The following is an 18,072-nucleotide window of genomic DNA, read 5'->3' on the forward strand; positions in this document are numbered from 1 at the left end:
GTTTAGAAACACTCTGTAGTGAGAAGGTTAGAAACACTGTAGTGAGAGGTTTGGAAACACTCTGTAGTGAGAGGTTTAGAAACACTCTGTAGTGAGAGGGTTAGAAAAACTGTAGTGAGAGGTTTAGAAACACTCTGTAGTGAGAGGTTTAGAAACACTCTGTAGTGAGAGGGTTAGAAACACTGTAGTGAGAGGTTTAGAAACACTGTAGTGAGAGGTTTAGAAACACACTGTAGTGAGAGGTTGAGAAACACTGTAGTGAAAGGTTTAGAAACACTCTGTAGTGAGAGGTTTAGAAACACACTGTAGTGAGAGGTTTAGATACACTCTGTAGTGAGAGGTTTAGAAACACACTGTAGTGAGAGGTTTAGAAACACTGTAGTGAGAGGTTTAGAAACACACTGTTGTGAGAGGTTTAGAAACACTGTAGTGAGAGGTTTAGAAACACTCTGTAGTGAGAGGGTTAGAAAAACTGTAGTGAGAGGTTTAGAAACACTCTGTAGTGAGAGGTTTAGAAACACTCTGTAGTGAGAGGGTTAGAAACACTGTAGTGAGAGGTTTAGAAACACTGTAGTGAGAGGTTTAGAAACACACTGTAGTGAGAGGTTGAGAAACACTGTAGTGAAAGGTTTAGAAACACTCTGTAGTGAGAGGTTTAGAAACACACTGTAGTGAGAGGTTTAGAAACACTGTAGTGAGTGGTTTAGATACACTCTGTAGTGAGAGGTTTAGAAACACACTGTAGTGAGAGGTTTAGAAACACTCTGTAGTGAGAGGTTTAGAAACACTCTGTAGTGAGAGGTTCAGAAACACTTTGTAGTGAGAGGTTTAGAAACACTTTGTAGTGAGAGGTTTAGAAACACTTTGTAGTGAGAGGTTTAGAAACACTGTAGTGAGAGGTTTAGAAACACACTGTTGTGAGAGGTTTAGAAACACTGTAGTGAGAGGTTTAGAAACACTCTGTAGTGAGAGGTTTAGAAACACTCTGTAGTGAGAGGTTTAGACTTAGATTCTTACTAGTGTCCCATGTATACATCAGCTTTCCCATGTATACATACCATTATTTGTTTTACCATTATCTATATCTTTATGTTGTAATCATAATTATTACATTCTATCAGACCACCATCCTTGACATGTTTTTGAAATCTTTCTCTGTCTGTCTCTAGGTGGATTCCTCCATTCAGAACACTAGAGCCATCATTACTGTGGTGATCTACCTCCTGCCAGTCTGTAACAAGATTGTCAGAAAGGTGAGAGGTCACAGTTGACATCAGCTCATCTACCAAGTGGTTCAAGTGCACCCTCTTAGCATTGTTTACTGGGGTTTGAGTACACTTTTTTAAAAGTACAGATGAATATATCAATGGTGGTCATTTTACAATGTGTTATTATTCTACCTTATCCTGTGTCTGTGTCTCCAGTATAAGTCAGAGAGAAGCAGTCTGGGTTCTCCACAAAGCTGGAGGGACAGGCAGTCGACCACGGCCGTCAAAGACGACGTGCTCAACGGCAAGAACAGCAACGGCTTCGGGGTCAAATCCCTGGAGCAGCATATGGCCAACCTCACCTTCCTGGAGAGCAAGTAGTCCAGTCCAGCGACCTTTGATCCCTAACCTGTATCTCCTATCAGAGTTGGAGCGTACCATTGTCGACCACCAGGGGGCGACATACATGAAACGTCACTCACGCAGACATAATGGCAGTGCACCCACCACTCACACGTGCCTCTGTCAGTGTAATCAGCCCATTTGCTTTGTGGTGTAACTGTTACCTGTAGCACATCTCAGCCAAATACAGCAGATGTATGAACAAATATTTAAAAAAAATATACTGTAATGAAATCCATCGCCAGTGCATGATGCCATCACCTGACAGGTCTTTTAATCTCCTTTTATCAATCCCTGTGATTTGGGCTGTCTGATTGCCTGGTCCCAGATCAGTTTTGGTTGTCTTATCAACTCCTATGGCCATTGTCATGAGGAGTTGGCAGGACGGCCCAAACAGATCTGGTAGAAGACCAGCTTTCTGTTGTTTCTCTCACTGTTGTACGCCAACAAAATCCCATCATGGTTTAGTAATATTGAGTGAAATCAATGCTCTCACTTTGATGCCAAATAAGAGAGTAAATGGATGGTTTAATCAGGGTATTATGACACTTGGCTTGCTAATAGACTGAAACATAAGGCTCTTATTATTGCTCCATTTCAGCAGAGGCGGAGACAATTTTATCCAATTGACTTTCTACTGTCTTTAGAGTATTGAATCACATTCAATGTTTGTGGTATACTGTTTTATGCATTTTTCAGAAGACATGTAAAAGATTGCTGGCCTAGCGCATGAGTCAAATCAACTGTGGTTTTGTAGCTGTTCCTTATGAAGTGTACTTGTAATTAAGGTTATGTCCCAAATGGCATCCTATTCAGTGCACTACTTTTGACCAGCGCCCATTGGTCTCTGGTCAAAAGTTGTGCACCTAGTTTCTCAAAATATTTTGGCCCGCGACCCCATTTTGGTCAGAATTTTGAAAAAATGTATGTAATCAATGTCTGTTTACTTTTTTAATTGGGGCAACGACAGTATTACAAATCAGTCTGACACTACTTTTGACAGTATTTCAATCTAAAGTATGGTTTCAAGTGACTGAAATGCATCTTCTGTGTAGAGAAGAACATCATGTTATTTTCCCCCCTGATTTAGTGCCTGTTCTAATTAGTCCTGTGTGGCTTGTGGGCATTGTAGGTGTTCCTGAGAGTCTTATCTTTCAGTGATGGGGTCATAATATTTTATAGCTTAAACCATTCAAAAGACTGAGCCACATTTGTAGGAAGAAAACAGAAACATTATTACAACTGCATCTAGTGGCTACAGGAAATTACTGATGTGACCCCTGTTCTATCAACCAAGCGCAATTTATTTTCTTTTTTTCCAGTTTCTCTCGTGACCCCTAGTTTGGAAAACACTGGAAAAGGGTGTCATTTGGGATGCAGGCTAAGACTGCCTTGTGGGCTATTGTGTATTATTATGGTACTTGAAGCACAGATATATACAGGTAACTGCCAAAATAAAGGAAACACTTGAGTGAAAACAGGTGCCTCCACACAGGTGTGGTTCCTGAGTTAATAAAGTAATTAACTTCCCATCAAGCTTAGGGTCATGTATAAAAACGCCCAGTTGCCCAGTATTTTGGCTACCATGGCTAGAAGAGATCTGTGACTTTGAAAGAGGGGTCTCAAAGGAGCACAGGGGGTTTAAAGGGTGTGTGTGTGTGTCTCACACCCTTTAAAGCTGACAAGGTACAAATCTGTTTTCTGCCCCTGAACAGGCAGTTAACCCACTGTTCCTAGGTCGTCATTGAAAATAAGAATTTGTTCTTAACTGACTTGCCTAGTTAAAGGTTAAAATATATATATATTTTAAATTCACCAGATCTCCACCCAATTGAACACTTATGGGAGATTTTGGAGCGACACTAACATTAACAAAACACTAAATTATAGAATTTCTATTGGAGGAATGGTGTCGCATCCCTCCAATAGAGCTCCAGACACTCGTAGAATCTATGCCAAGGTGAATTGAAGCTGTTTTGGCGGCTCCTGGTGGCCCATTAAGACACTATATTAGCGTTTCCTTTATTTTGGCAGTTACCTGTAGCTATAGCCACTGAGGTGACGATTCTGGTACTACTAAACCTGAATGGTTAGTGTGAAGACTGCATAACCATAAAGCTTTAGAGTTGATTGTGTATGGCTGTAGCTAATGTCATCTTCTGTTGAGTAAAGAAACCACAGATGTGCAGAAACAGATGTACTTTTAGACCATCTATCCTTTTGACAGTTGAATGATTGATAAACAGAACACTAAATCTAAATAAACATTATTTTTCTTAAAACAGGTTTGATTGTGTCATTTATTAAGGTATGTACAGTAAACAAAAAATACACATTTTTCTAACAGAACAAAAACATTGGCTTGTTTGGTACATAGTCACTTAATAACTGACATAATGGAAATATCTTAGACTTCCTCCTTTGAAAATAAATGTCACGTTCCATCAACAATCATAATAAAGAGCAAAACATTTTTTAAAAGGTATCTCATAAAACTTAACTGGCTTTGAATTTCTTCATGTTACATCAAAGCAAAGAAAACAGTATTTGCCCTGGACTGCCTACAGGTAAGGTAGAGGCTAGAGAAGTTAAAGGCACAGTGCATTACCTCCAGCACCCCAGATATCTGCACTGTCATCCACCACAGGCATAAGTCCATATCTGGACAGGGGCATGCACTACGCTGTGATGTAAGTACCTAGGTCTGGCTGGGCCTGAGACGAGGGACCCCCTCCAACAGAGCTGCCCCAGGAAAGGTCACTCCAGCTGGGCTGAGGAGAGTGTGAGGAGTCCCTGTGACCTCATTCCTCAGCATGGCTCTGGCTGTGGCTCTGGCTGTGGCTCCGGCTGTGGCTCTGGCTGGGTACTTTTGGTCCGTTTAGAGACAACGCTCTCGTACTCCTCCCTGCTAAGGAGACCATTAGTGACCGTCTTGCTCTCCTCTATTTTAGGGAGGATGACCGCAATGTATCCCTCAGTGGAAGGCTGGTCAAATACACATGAAAGACAGGTAGGACAGTTAGCCATGTTAATGGTAATGTGATTTACCATCTCAATGTGGTATATGTAAATGAAGGACATTAGATTGACCAAAAATGTATTTTAACTGGTATGAAGCTTATGGAAATGTTTCTCACCTTTCCCAGTAAGAGTTCTGGTCTTTCAAGAATATCCTCATTGACCTCCAATAGCCGACCCCTTATGCAGCTGAAAAGATTAACCAGGATTATAATTCAGGCTAATTTTAAAAGATCTTAGAGTAGTGAATGGCACTAACTATAAAGAGTAGATTATCTGCAGAGGTGAAAATCATAATACAAGAGCAGCAAAGGTTGTAATCACCTGTAAATGGTGTACTTCCTACCATCTGTACACGTTATTCTACACAAAGGTTGTAATCACCTGTAAATGGTGTACTCCACACCATCTGTACACGTTATTCTACACAAAGGTTGTAATCACCTGTAAATGGTGTACTCCACACCATCTGTACACCATTCTACACATCTGTAATCACCTGTTGGTGTACTCCACACCATCTGTACACGTTATTCTACACAAAGGTTGTAATCACCTGTAAATGGTGTACTCCACACCATCTGTACACGTTATTCTACACAAAATCACCTGTAAATGTTGTAATCACACCTGTAAATGGTGTACTCCACACCATCTGTACACGTTATTCTACACAAAGGTTGTAATCACCTGTAAATGGTGTACTCCACACCATCTGTACACGTTATTCTACACAAAATCACCTGTTGTAATCACCTGTAAATGGTGTACTCCACACCATCTGTACACGTTATTCTACACAAAGGTTGTAATCACCTGTAAATGGTGTACTCCACCATCTGTACATCTACACAAAGGTTGTAATCACCTGTAAATGGTGTACTCCACACCATCTGTACACATTCTACACAAAGGTTGTAATCACCTCTGTACAAATGGTTGTAATCACAACCATCTCTGTACACGTTATTCTACACAAAGGTTGTAATCACCTGTAAATGGTGTACTCCACACCATCTGTACACGTTATTCTACACAAAGGTTGTAATCACCTGTAAATGGTGTACTCCACACCATCTGTACACGTTATTCTACACAAAGGTTGTAATCACCTGTAAATGGTGTACTCCACACCATCTGTACACGTTATTCTACACAAAGGTTGTAATCACCTGTAAATGGTGTACTCCACACCATCTGTACACGTTATTCTACACAAAGGTTGTAATCACCTGTAAATGGTGTACTCCACACCATCTGTACACGTTATTCTACACAAAGGTTGTAATCACCTGTAAATGGTGTACTACTCTGTACACGTTATTCCATTGTAATCTGTAAATGGTGTACTCCATCTGTACAATTCTACACAAAGGTTGTAATCACCTGTAAATGGTGTACTCCACACCATCTGTACACGTTATTCTACACAAAGGTTGTAATCACCTGTAAATGGTGTACTCCACATCTGTAAATTCTACACAAAGGTTGTAATCACCTGTAAATGGTGTACTCCACATCTGTACACGTTATTCTGGTTGTAATCACCTGTAAATGGTGTACTTCTGTACACGTTATTCACAAAAGGTTGTAATCACCTGTAAATGGTGTACTCCACACCATCTGTTGTAATCACTCCACACCATCTGTTATTCTACACAAAGGTTGTAATCACCTGTAAATGGTGTACTCCACACCATCTGTACACGTTATTCTACACAAAGGTTGTAATCACCTGTAAATGGTGTACTCCACACCATCTGTACACGTTATTCTACACAAAGGTTGTAATCACCTGTAAATGGTGTACTCCACACCATCTGTACACGTTATTCTACACAAAGGTTGTAATCACCTGTAAATGGTGTACTCCACACCATCTGTACACGTTATTCTACACAAAGGTTGTAATCACCTGTAAATGGTGTACTCCACACCATCTGTACACGTTATTCTACACAAAGGTTGTAATCACCTGTAAATGGTGTACTCCACCCATCTGTACACGTTATTCTACACAAAGGTTGTAATCACCTGTAAATGGTGTACTCCACACCATCTGTACACGTTATTCTACACAAAGGTTGTAATCACCTGTAAATGGTGTACTCCACCATCTGTACACGTTATTCTACACAAAGGTTGTAATCACCTGTAAATGTTATTCACCATCTGTACATTCTACACAAAGGTTGTAATCACCTGTAAATGGTGTACTCCACACCATCTGTACACGTTATTCTACACAAAGGTTGTAATCACCTGTAAATGGTGTAATCACCTCTGTACACGTTATTCTACACATTGTAATCACCTGTAAATGGTGTACTCCACCATCTGTACACGTTATTCTACACAAAGGTTGTAATCACCTGTAAATGGTGTTACTTGTAATCCCTGTAAACACCATCATCTGTACACGTTATTCTACACAAAGGTTGTAATCACCTGTAAATGGTGTACTCCACACCATCTGTACACGTTATTCTACACAAAGGTTGTAATCACCTGTAAATGTAATCACCTCTGTACAATTATTCTACACAAAGTTGTAATCACCCATCTGTACACCATCTGTATTCTACACAAAGGTTGTAATCACCTGTAAATGGTGTACTCCACACCATCTGTACACGTTATTCTACACAAAGGTTGTAATCACCTGTAAATGGTGTACTCCACACCATCTGTACACGTTATTCTACACAAAGGTTGTAATCACCTGTAAATGGTGTACTCCACACCATCTGTACACGTTATTCTACACAAAGGTTGTAATCACCTGTAAATGGTGTACTCCATCTGTACTTATTCTACACAAAGTTGTAATCACCTGTAAATGGTGTACTCCACACCATCTGTACACGTTATTCTACACAAAGGTTGTAATCACCTGTAAATGGTGTACTCCACACCATCTGTACACGTTATTCTACACAAAGGTTGTAATCACCTGTAAATGGTTGTAATTATTCTACACAAAGGTTGTAATCAATGGTGTACTCCACACCATCTGTACACGTTATTCTACACAAAGGTTGTAATCACCTGTAAATGGTGTACTCCACACCATCTGTACACGTTATTCTACACAAAGGTTGTAATCACCTGTAAATGGTGTACTCCACACCATCTGTACACGTTATTCTACACAAAGGTTGTAATCACCTGTAAATGGTGTACTCCACACCATCTGTACACGTTATTCTACACAAAGGTTGTAATCACCTGTAAATGGTGTACTCCACACCATCTGTACACGTTATTCTACACAAAGGTTGTAATCACCTGTAAATGGTGTACTCCACACCATCTGTACACGTTATTCTACACAAAGGTTGTAATCACCTGTAAATGGTGTACTCCACACCATCTGTACACGTTATTCTATTGTAATCACCTGTAAATGGTGTACTCCACACCATCTGTACACGTTATTCTACACAAAGGTTGTAATCACCTGTAAATTGTAATCACCTGTAAATGGTGTACTCCACACCATCTGTACACGTTATTCTACACAAAGGTTGTAATCACCTGTAAATGGTGTACTCCACACCATCTGTACACGTTATTCTACACAAAGGTTGTAATCACCTGTAAATGGTGTACTCCACACCATCTGTACACGTTATTCTACACAAAGGTTGTAATCACCTGTAAATGGTGTACTCCACACCATCTGTACACGTTATTCTACACAAAGGTTGTAATCACCTGTAAATGGTGTACTCCACACCATCTGTACACGTTATTCTACACAAAGGTTGTAATCACCTGTAAATGGTGTACTCCACACCATCTGTACATTCTGTAATCACCTGTAAATTGTACTACATCTGTAAAGGTTGTAAAAGGTTGTAATGTGTAAATGGTGTACTCCACACCATCTGTACACGTTATTCTACACAAAGGTTGTAATCACCTGTAAATGGTGTACTCCACACCATCTGTACACGTTATTCTACACAAAGGTTGTAATCACCTGTAAATGGTGTACTCCACACCATCTGTACACGTTATTCTACACAAAGGTTGTAATCACCTGTAAATGGTGTACTCCACATCTGTACATTATTCTACACAAAGTTGTAATCACCTGTAAATGGTGTATTCTGTACACAACACAAAGGTTGTAATCACCTGTAAATGGTGTACTCCACACCATCTGTACACGTTATTCTACACAAAATCACCTGGTTGTAATCACCTTGTAAATGGTGTACTCCACACCATCTGTACACGTTATTCTACACAAAGGTTGTAATCACCTGTAAATGGTGTACTCCACATCTGTACATCTGGTTGTAATCACCTTATTCTACACAAAGGTTGTAATCACCTGTAAATGGTGTACTCCACACCATCTGTACACGTTATTCTACACAAAGGTTGTAATCACCTGTAAATGGTGTACTCCACACCATCTGTACACGTTATTCTACACAAAGGTTGTAATCACCTGTAAATGGTGTACTCCACACCATCTGTACACGTTATTCTACACAAAGGTTGTAATCACCTGTAAATGTAATCACCTGTAAATGGTGTACTCCACACCATCTGTACACGTTATTCTACACAAAGGTTGTAATCACCTGTAAATGGTGTACTCCACACCATCTGTACACGTTATTCTACACAAAGGTTGTAATCACCTGTAAATGGTGTACTCCACACCATCTGTACACGTTATTCTACACAAAGGTTGTAATCACCTGTAAATGGTGTACTCCACACCATCTGTACACGTTATTCTACACAAAGGTTGTAATCACCTGTAAATGGTGTACTCCACACCATCTGTACACGTTATTCTACACAAAGGTTGTAATCACCTGTAAATGGTGTACTCCACATCTGTACATCTACACAAAGGTACACCTGTAAATGGTGTACTCCACACCATCTGTACACGTTATTCTACAGGTTGTAATCACCTGTAAATGGTGTACTCCACCATCTGTACATTATTCTGGTAATCACCTGTAAATGGTGTATTCTGTACACAAAGGTTGTAATCACCTGTAAATGGTGTACTCCACACCATCTGTACACGTTATTCTACACAAAGGTTGTAATCACCTGTAAATGGTGTACTCCACACCATCTGTACACGTTATTCTACACAAAGGTTGTAATCACCTGTAAATGGTGTACTCCACACCATCTGTACACGTTATTCTACACAAAGGTTGTAATCACCTGTAAATGGTGTACTCCACACCATCTGTACACAAAGTTAATTCTCCACACAAAGGTTGTAATCACCTGTAAATGGTGTACTCCACACCATCTGTACACGTTATTCTACACAAAGGTTGTAATCACCTGTAAATGGTGTACTCCACACCATCTGTACACGTTATTCTACACAAAGGTTGTAATCACCTGTAAATGGTGTACTCCACACCATCTGTACACGTTATTCTACACAAAGGTTGTAATCACCTGTAAATGGTGTACTCCACACCATCTGTACACGTTATTCTACACAAAGGTTGTAATCACCTGTAAATGGTGTACTCACACCATCTGTACACGTTATTCTACACAAAGGTTGTAATCACCTGTAAATGGTGTACTCCACACCATCTGTACACGTTATTCTACACAAAATCACCTGGGTGTGTAATTATTCACCTTGTAATCACCTGTAAATGGTGTACTCCACACCATCTGTACACGTTATTCTACACAAAGGTTGTAATCACCTGTAAATGGTGTACTCCAAAGGTTGTAATCACCATCTGTACACGTTATTCTACACAAAGGTTGTAATCACCTGTAAATGGTGTACTCCACACCATCTGTACACGTTATTCTACACAAAGGTTGTAATCACCTGTAAATCTGGTTATTCTACACAAAGTTGTAATCACCTGTAAATGGTGTACCCACACCATCTGTACACGTTATTCTACACAAAGGTTGTAATCACCTGTAAATGGTGTACTCCACACCATCTGTACACGTTATTCTACACAAAGGTTGTAATCACCTGTAAATGGTGTACTCCACACCATCTGTACACGTTATTCTACACAAAGGTTGTAATCACCTGTAAATGGTGTACTCCACACCATCTGTACACGTTATTCTACACAAAGGTTGTAATCACCTGTAAATGGTGTACTCCACACCATCTGTACACGTTATTCTACACAAAGGTTGTAATCACCTGTAAATGGTGTACTCCACACCATCTGTACACGTTATTCTACACAAAGGTTGTAATCACCTGTAAATGGTGTACTCCACACCATCTGTACACGTTATTCTACACAAAGGTTGTAATCACCTGTAAATGGTGTACTCCACACCATCTGTACACGTTATTCTACACAAAGGTTGTAATCACCTGTAAATGGTGTACTCCACACCATCTGTACACGTTATTCTACACAAAGGTTGTAATCACCTGTAAATGGTGTACTCCACACCATCTGTACACGTTATTCTACACAAAGGTTGTAATCACCTGTAAATGGTGTACTCCACACCATCTGTACACGTTATTCTACACAAAGGTTGTAATCACCTGTAAATGGTGTACTCCACACCATCTGTACACGTTATTCTACACAAAGGTTGTAATCACCTGTAAATGGTGTACTCCACACCATCTGTACACGTTATTCTACACAAAGGTTGTAATCACCTGTAAATGGTGTACTCCACACCATCTGTACACGTTATTCTACACAAAGGTTGTAATCACCTGTAAATGGTGTACTCCACACCATCTGTACACGTTATTCTACACAAAGGTTGTAATCACCTGTAAATGGTGTAATGGTGTACTCCAAACCATCTGTACACGTTATTCTACACAAAGGTTGTAATCACCTGTAAATGGTGTACTCCACACCATCTGTACACGTTATTCTACACAAAGGTTGTAATCACCTGTAAATGGTGTACTCCACACCATCTGTACACGTTATTCTACACAAAGGTTGTAATCACCTGTAAATGGTGTACTCCACACCATCTGTACATTCTGGTTGTAATCACCTGTAAATGGTGTACTCTACACCTGTAAATGGTGTACTCCACACCATCTGTACACGTTATTCTACACAAAGGTTGTAATCACCTGTAAATGGTGTACTCCACACCATCTGTACACGTTATTCTACACAAAGGTTGTAATCACCTGTAAATGGTGTACTCCACACCATCTGTACACGTTATTCTACACAAAGGTTGTAATCACCTGTAAATGGTGTACTCCATCACCATCTGTACACGTTATTCTACACAAAGGTTGTAATCACCTGTAAATGGTGTACTCCACACCATCTGTACACGTTATTCTACACAAAGGTTGTAATCACCTGTAAATGGTGTACTCCACACCATCTGTACACGTTATTCTACACAAAGGTTGTAATCACCTGTAAATGGTGTACTCCACACCATCTGTACACGTTATTCTACACAAAGGTTGTAATCACCTGTAAATGGTGTACTCCACACCATCTGTACACGTTATTCTACACAAAGGTTGTAATCACCTGTAAATGGTGTAATCACCTGTAAATGGTGTACACACCATCTGTACACGTTATTCTACACAAAGGTTGTAATCACCTGTAAATGGTGTACTCCACACCATCTGTACACGTTATTCTACACAAAGGTTGTAATCACCTGTAAATGGTGTACTCCACACCATCTGTACACGTTATTCTACACAAAGGTTGTAATCACCTGTAAATGGTGTACTCCACACCATCTGTACACGTTATTCTACACAAAGGTTGTAATCACCTGTAAATGGTGTACTCCACACCATCTGTACACGTTATTCTACACAAAGGTTGTAATCACCTGTAAATGGTGTACTCACAAAGGTTGTAATCACCATCTGTACACGTTATTCTACACAAAGGTTGTAATCACCTGTAAATGGTGTACTCCACACCATCTGTACACGTTATTCTACACAAAGGTTGTAATCACCTGTAAATGGTGTACTCCACACCATCTGTACACGTTATTCTACACAAAGGTTGTAATCACCTGTAAATGGTAAATCTGGTTGTAATCACCTGTAAATGGTGTACTCCACCATCTGTACACGTTATTCTACACAAAGGTTGTAATCACCTGTAAATGGTGTACTCCACCATCTGTACACGTTATTCTACACAAAGGTTGTAATCACCTGTAAATGGTGTATTCTGTACACGTTATTCTACACAAAGGTTGTAATCACCTGTAAATGGTGTACTCCACACCATCTGTACACGTTATTCTACACAAAGGTTGTAATCACCTGTAAATGGTGTACTCCACACCATCTGTACACGTTATTCTACACAAAGGTTGTAATCACCTGTAAATGGTGTACTCCACACCATCTGTACACGTTATTCTACACAAAGGTTGTAATCACCTGTAAATGGTGTACTCCACACCATCTGTACACGTTATTCTACACAAAGGTTGTAATCACCTGTAAATGGTGTACTCCACACCATCTGTACACGTTATTCTACACAAAGGTTGTAATCACCTGTAAATGGTGTACTCCACACCATCTGTACACGTTATTCTACACAAAGGAGCGAACTCTGTGAGGAACTGTCCTCCCTGGAAATGAAGAAGACACGTGTTAGTTTGACCGTCACAAGTCAGAAAATCAAAGGATGTCAATAGTAGTGTAAAATATAATAATAGTCCTAATATGCCAGAGTATCCTTACGGCAGGTATCCTCGCCGTTAACAGTTTTGGGCCAGTAACCGAAAGGTCGCTAGTTCAAATTCTGATGCAGACTAGGTGAAAAGTCTGTACCCTTGCTCAAGGTACTTCACCCTAATTTCTTCTGTAAGTTGCAGAGTGTCTGCTAAATGACTAAAATGTAATAATATACCAGACTATATTAACAACAACAAAAAATCACTTCAGTTTTAGCAGTACATACCAATGACTTGTTTTGACACCACCACACACCTCCAACTTGGCACTCCCACACCATTGTAAAAAAGATTTAACAATAGAAGACATTTACTAATGTCTACATTTGTTTTTAGTAGTGCTGATCGATTAATTGAAAATTAGGTTAATTAATTTGAATTCTATTTTTTTATGTGAGCTCGATGCTCACATTTCAGTTTCTCAAGAGATAACTCAGATCCAGCCTGAACTGTGAGATGTCCTAGGGAGTTGTAGTTTCCAACAGGCCAATATTAACGCACATAACTTGGTAATTAACTACAATACCCATAATCCATTGTGCATCTACTTGTCCAGCCTGCTACATTAGGTTAGTGTGCTGCAGCCTGGAGAGCAGAATGGCAATTGTGAGGGGATATAGTGAGCAGCTGTTGCTTCGCAAGGCACCTCTACCTGAAAATACATGATCTAAGTGAATGACAGTTGGTATTCATCAGCAGTCATAAAAGTATGCCTTATTACCTTTAAAGAACTACAAAAAATGTGATTTTGTCAGGTAGCAGCTCTATAGAGATGAGATGATGACTTGGAATTAAATAAGAAAGTTATACAATAAAAAATCTAATATACACAACTTAATTTATTCACATTACTTTACTTTAAAATATTTATGGTTAATAAGTGATAAGCAGTTAATTGTTGGTTAATTGTTTTTATTCTGTATTGTTACAGCATTCAACCTAAATAATCGAAACCGAACAGACCTCAAGAAGCACTAATCGCTCAGCACTTTTTGGGGCCATGTTTATTCTATTGCATACTTTTAAATTATAGGTGAGCTAAACATTAAAAAAAATGCTAAATGAAAGTGTATATTAAAACACTTTACTTAAAGTATTTTTTAATTTGGTACTAATGTTACCCTCCCCACTATAAACATAAATCAATACATTAAATAGCCTACATTTTAATGAAATATAGAGGACTACTTTTCTGAAGAGTGCCAATATGGCCAACCCATTGATTCAAAGCTTCTCCATGGCCAAAACACAGCATCTTCAAAACCAGGACTTATAAACATTGGTACATACTCTCTTTGACTTCCCAGACACTCTGTTATGCAGGCGACTGCAGCCAGCGCTGATCTGATAGTTGATGCTCTTGATTGACCTCCCGTTCTGAAGGATAGGGTGACTCTCTGCCAGGGTGATGACACAGATTCTGTCAAAAGAGATCCACAGGAACACATTAGCGCCATGTTTAAATTTACAGAAAATAAATAATGTTGTCTGTGGAGGTAGCAAAGCAAATTGTTGATTAGCTTTGGGACAACATCGGGAGTGTTGTGTCCCAAAGTAACGCGTTGATGAGCTGCAGTTTTGTTTATGAGCTGCACATTGGCAATTTTAAGTAGGAAATGAACACATTATCTTAGCCAGCTACCTGTTTGAATGCTGAAGAACACACTGGTCTTCACAATCCTTGCCCTTGATATCTAAGCACAAAGAAGAATACATCGTTCGTTACAACTTTATTCATTCATTTAAAAATACGCCAGTGGTCCGCAACCATGGACAAGGAGGGATACGGATTTGAGGTTTTTGGGACCAGCCCAGTTCTTAAAGAAATTAGTCAACTGCAAATTATATGAAAATACATCGCAAAAGCTGTCAGGCCAGCTACCATACCCAAAGACAAAACACACGTGTTGGTCTCATGTCGTGATGAACACTGGTTACGTTAGCAAAAATATGTCTAGTTAGCTAATAAATTACCTGTTTTATACCATCGAGTGTAATACCGATCGATGACAGAGGGTGCCTTATTATGCTCCATGTCTTCCATTGATATAAGTACTAAAAGGGTATTAGCTAGCTAGCTAAATAAAAGACAAATGTTTGACAGATAAATGTACAAATGATTCGATTTCGTGACGGAGTGTAAACACTGTTACACACTTCGGGTACGTCCCTTTCAAAAATCCGGAAGACTTTCAAAATGAAATTTCAAACGTTCCGAGAACCTTTTAATCAGTTATGAAATTACTTGATGTCAACCAAAGATGTATATATACCCAGGGTTGGGTAGGTTGCTTTCTAAATGTAATCCGTTACAATTACTAGTTACCTGTCCAAAACTGTAATCAGTAAAGTAACTTTGGGATTACCCAAACTCGGTAACGTAATCGGATTACTTTCAGTTAGTTTTAGATTACTTTACCCGTAAATGCATTAGAAGACAAAAATGTATATTACCAATTGAACGACATCTATTGTAGAATAAGTCAATGTTAGAGTGCACATAGATTGTCATAAACGTATGTTGCATTTTACTTTATGTTGATGTAGGCTTCTTCTAAGTCATCTTTTTTTACTGCAGATTTTAATATGATTTGGCTATATCTTTACATTAAAAACCAAACTCTGTCAGATTTCCATCAATTACAATTAATTTATTACCCCTTTATATTCAAGAATAGCACTTGGCAACATGGAAATATAGATTAGCCAAATTGTAATTAGCCTACTCTGTTGTTTATGATTTTGATTTTGTTGATTGGGGTCATTGTTTCGAGAAATACTGCTCTTATAGAATGGCATGCTTTGAGCACTACCGAAAAGTGCTATTTGCATGTGAAACATGTATGCCATAGTCTGCATCTGCTATAGGCCTATTGTTTATATTGTTTGTTGGTGACACTTTGAATACTCAATCATTTGCAGAAATGTGTCTATAAAAAGGGCACGAGTTTCAGGATGTGTCCGTTAAGGCCTATGGACTTACGTTTTTGAATCAGCACGAATTAGAATGAGCAATAAAAGCCCCACAGTATGGAGGACAATACCACGGAGGAGTTGGGAGAACCTCTGTCAAAATGTTATTCCAAAGGATGTGATCTGCACTATGCAGCTGCTGCGAGAGCGCATTTTTCACTGGCTGTCTACTGGTTGCAAAAACAATGCTAGATAGGCAGTTTAAACTTGTTCAATTCAACCATGATTGGGTTAAAATACTCATATAGCCTACATTTGTGAACAGCCATCCACAACAACCACAATCCGTAAGGTGTAAATAGCTAAATGAGAGAGCAGCAGTGTGATTCACCTCAATGCGCTATGTAGACATCAAATCAAATTGTATTAGTCACATGCGCCAAATACTACGGGTTACACCTTACAGTGAAATACTTACTTACTAGCCCCTAACCAACAATGCAGTTTAAAAAATACTGATAACAATAAGAAATAAAAGTAACAACTACGTAATTGAAGAGCAGCAGTAAAACACCAATAGTGAGATTATATACAGGGGGGTACTGGTACAAGTCAATGTCCGGGGGCACCGGTTAATTGGGGTAATATGTACATGTAGGTAGAGTTCTTAAAGTGACTATGCATATATGATAACAACAGAGAGTAGCAGCAGTGTAAAAGGAGGGGAGGGGCAATGAAAATAGTCTGGGTAACCATTTGACTAGATGTTCAGGAGTCTTATGGCTTGGGGGTAGAAGCTGTTTAGAAGCCTCTTGGACCTAGACTTGGCGCTCCGTGTACCGCTTGCCATGCTGTAGCAGAGAGAACAGTCTTAAACTAAGGTGGCTGGAGTCTTTGACAAATTTTAGGGCCTTCCTCTGACACCGCCTGGTATAGAGGTCTTGGATGGCAGGAAGCTTGGCCCCAGTGTTGTACTGGGCCCTTTGCACTACCCTCTGTAGAGCTCCTGAGGGGCCCCTGTGTTCAGAATCAGCATGGCGGATGTGTTTACCTACCCTTACCACATGGGGTCGGCCCGTCAGGAAGTCCAGGATCCAGTTGCACAGAGAGGTGTTTAGTCCCAGGGTCCTTAGCTTATTGATAAGCTTTGAGGGCACTATGGTGTTGAATGCTGAGCTGTAGTCAATGAATAGCATTCTCACATAGGTGTTCCTTTTGTCCAGGTGGGAAAGGGCAGTGTGGAGTGCAATAGATATCAGTAAGTGATATCCGTATCACCCGTAGTCTACACCACTGCTGTCTTCCTTACCTCCAAGTGTTTATTGAAGTTGGATAATCTTTGGATACTGACAGCAGTCGCACCATTGGAAGACATGGCTTGGACTGTAGCCTACAAAAGCCTATTTTCTGTAGCCTAACAGCCTTTTCCCGCAATCCATCAAACTATTTTGGTGTGTTATCATAGTGGTCTCTGACTTGTGGCCAGACTTACTAAGGCTGAACAAATTTAAACTTTTTTCAATGCTGATTTGGATTTTATTGAGAAAACAGAAAAGTGCCAAATAATTTGTTTGCAAACATTGTTTTTTAATTTAAAAGTAATCCTAAAGGTAATCATCTATTTTTTTCAAAAGTATCTGTAATTTGATTACAATATTTTTGCTGGTAAGTAATGGATTATTATTTACTCCCCATATATACCCTAGCTCAGTGGTTCCCAAACTTTTTATAGTTCCATACCCCTTCAAACATTCAACCTCTAGCTGCGTATCCTCTCTAGCACCAGGGTCAGCGCACTCTCAAATGTTGTTTTTTTGCCATCATT

General features: G+C 39.5%; 2 protein-coding genes and 1 long non-coding RNA gene across 9 annotated transcripts in view; 1 reads left to right on the forward strand and 2 right to left on the reverse strand.

Moving 5' to 3' along the window:
• LOC124043265 (alpha-catulin-like) overlaps positions 1-3,896 on the forward strand; it is a 142,494-nt gene extending 138,598 nt beyond the window's left edge. For all 7 annotated transcript variants that reach the window (XM_046361651.1, XM_046361653.1, XM_046361652.1 and 4 more), the window contains 2 exons: positions 1,170-1,253; positions 1,425-3,896. In XM_046361651.1, coding sequence (XP_046217607.1) covers positions 1,170-1,253; positions 1,425-1,589 — 249 coding nt within the window. In that variant the 3' untranslated portion in view covers positions 1,590-3,896. The remainder of the gene's footprint in view (positions 1-1,169; positions 1,254-1,424) is intronic.
• Positions 3,893-15,491, reverse strand: abitram (actin binding transcription modulator). Its single transcript, XM_046361658.1, has 6 exons — positions 15,309-15,491; positions 14,977-15,028; positions 14,625-14,754; positions 13,153-13,229; positions 4,748-4,817; positions 3,893-4,595 (listed from the first exon to the last, which is right to left on the reverse strand). Exons 1-6 carry the CDS (start codon positions 15,376-15,378, stop codon positions 4,419-4,421), a joined length of 576 nt encoding a protein of 191 aa, XP_046217614.1. The 5' UTR covers positions 15,379-15,491; the 3' UTR covers positions 3,893-4,418.
• LOC124043268 lies at positions 5,155-7,418 on the reverse strand. Its single transcript, XR_006840291.1, has 3 exons — positions 7,351-7,418; positions 5,259-5,318; positions 5,155-5,184 (listed from the first exon to the last, which is right to left on the reverse strand). It is a non-coding gene; the product is annotated as an uncharacterized LOC124043268 (long non-coding RNA).
• Positions 15,492-18,072: the final 2,581 nt, after the last annotated feature.

The sequence above is a fragment of the Oncorhynchus gorbuscha genome, linkage group LG09, assembly GCF_021184085.1.
Source record: "Oncorhynchus gorbuscha isolate QuinsamMale2020 ecotype Even-year linkage group LG09, OgorEven_v1.0, whole genome shotgun sequence".
Lineage (NCBI taxonomy): Eukaryota > Metazoa > Chordata > Actinopteri > Salmoniformes > Salmonidae > Oncorhynchus > Oncorhynchus gorbuscha.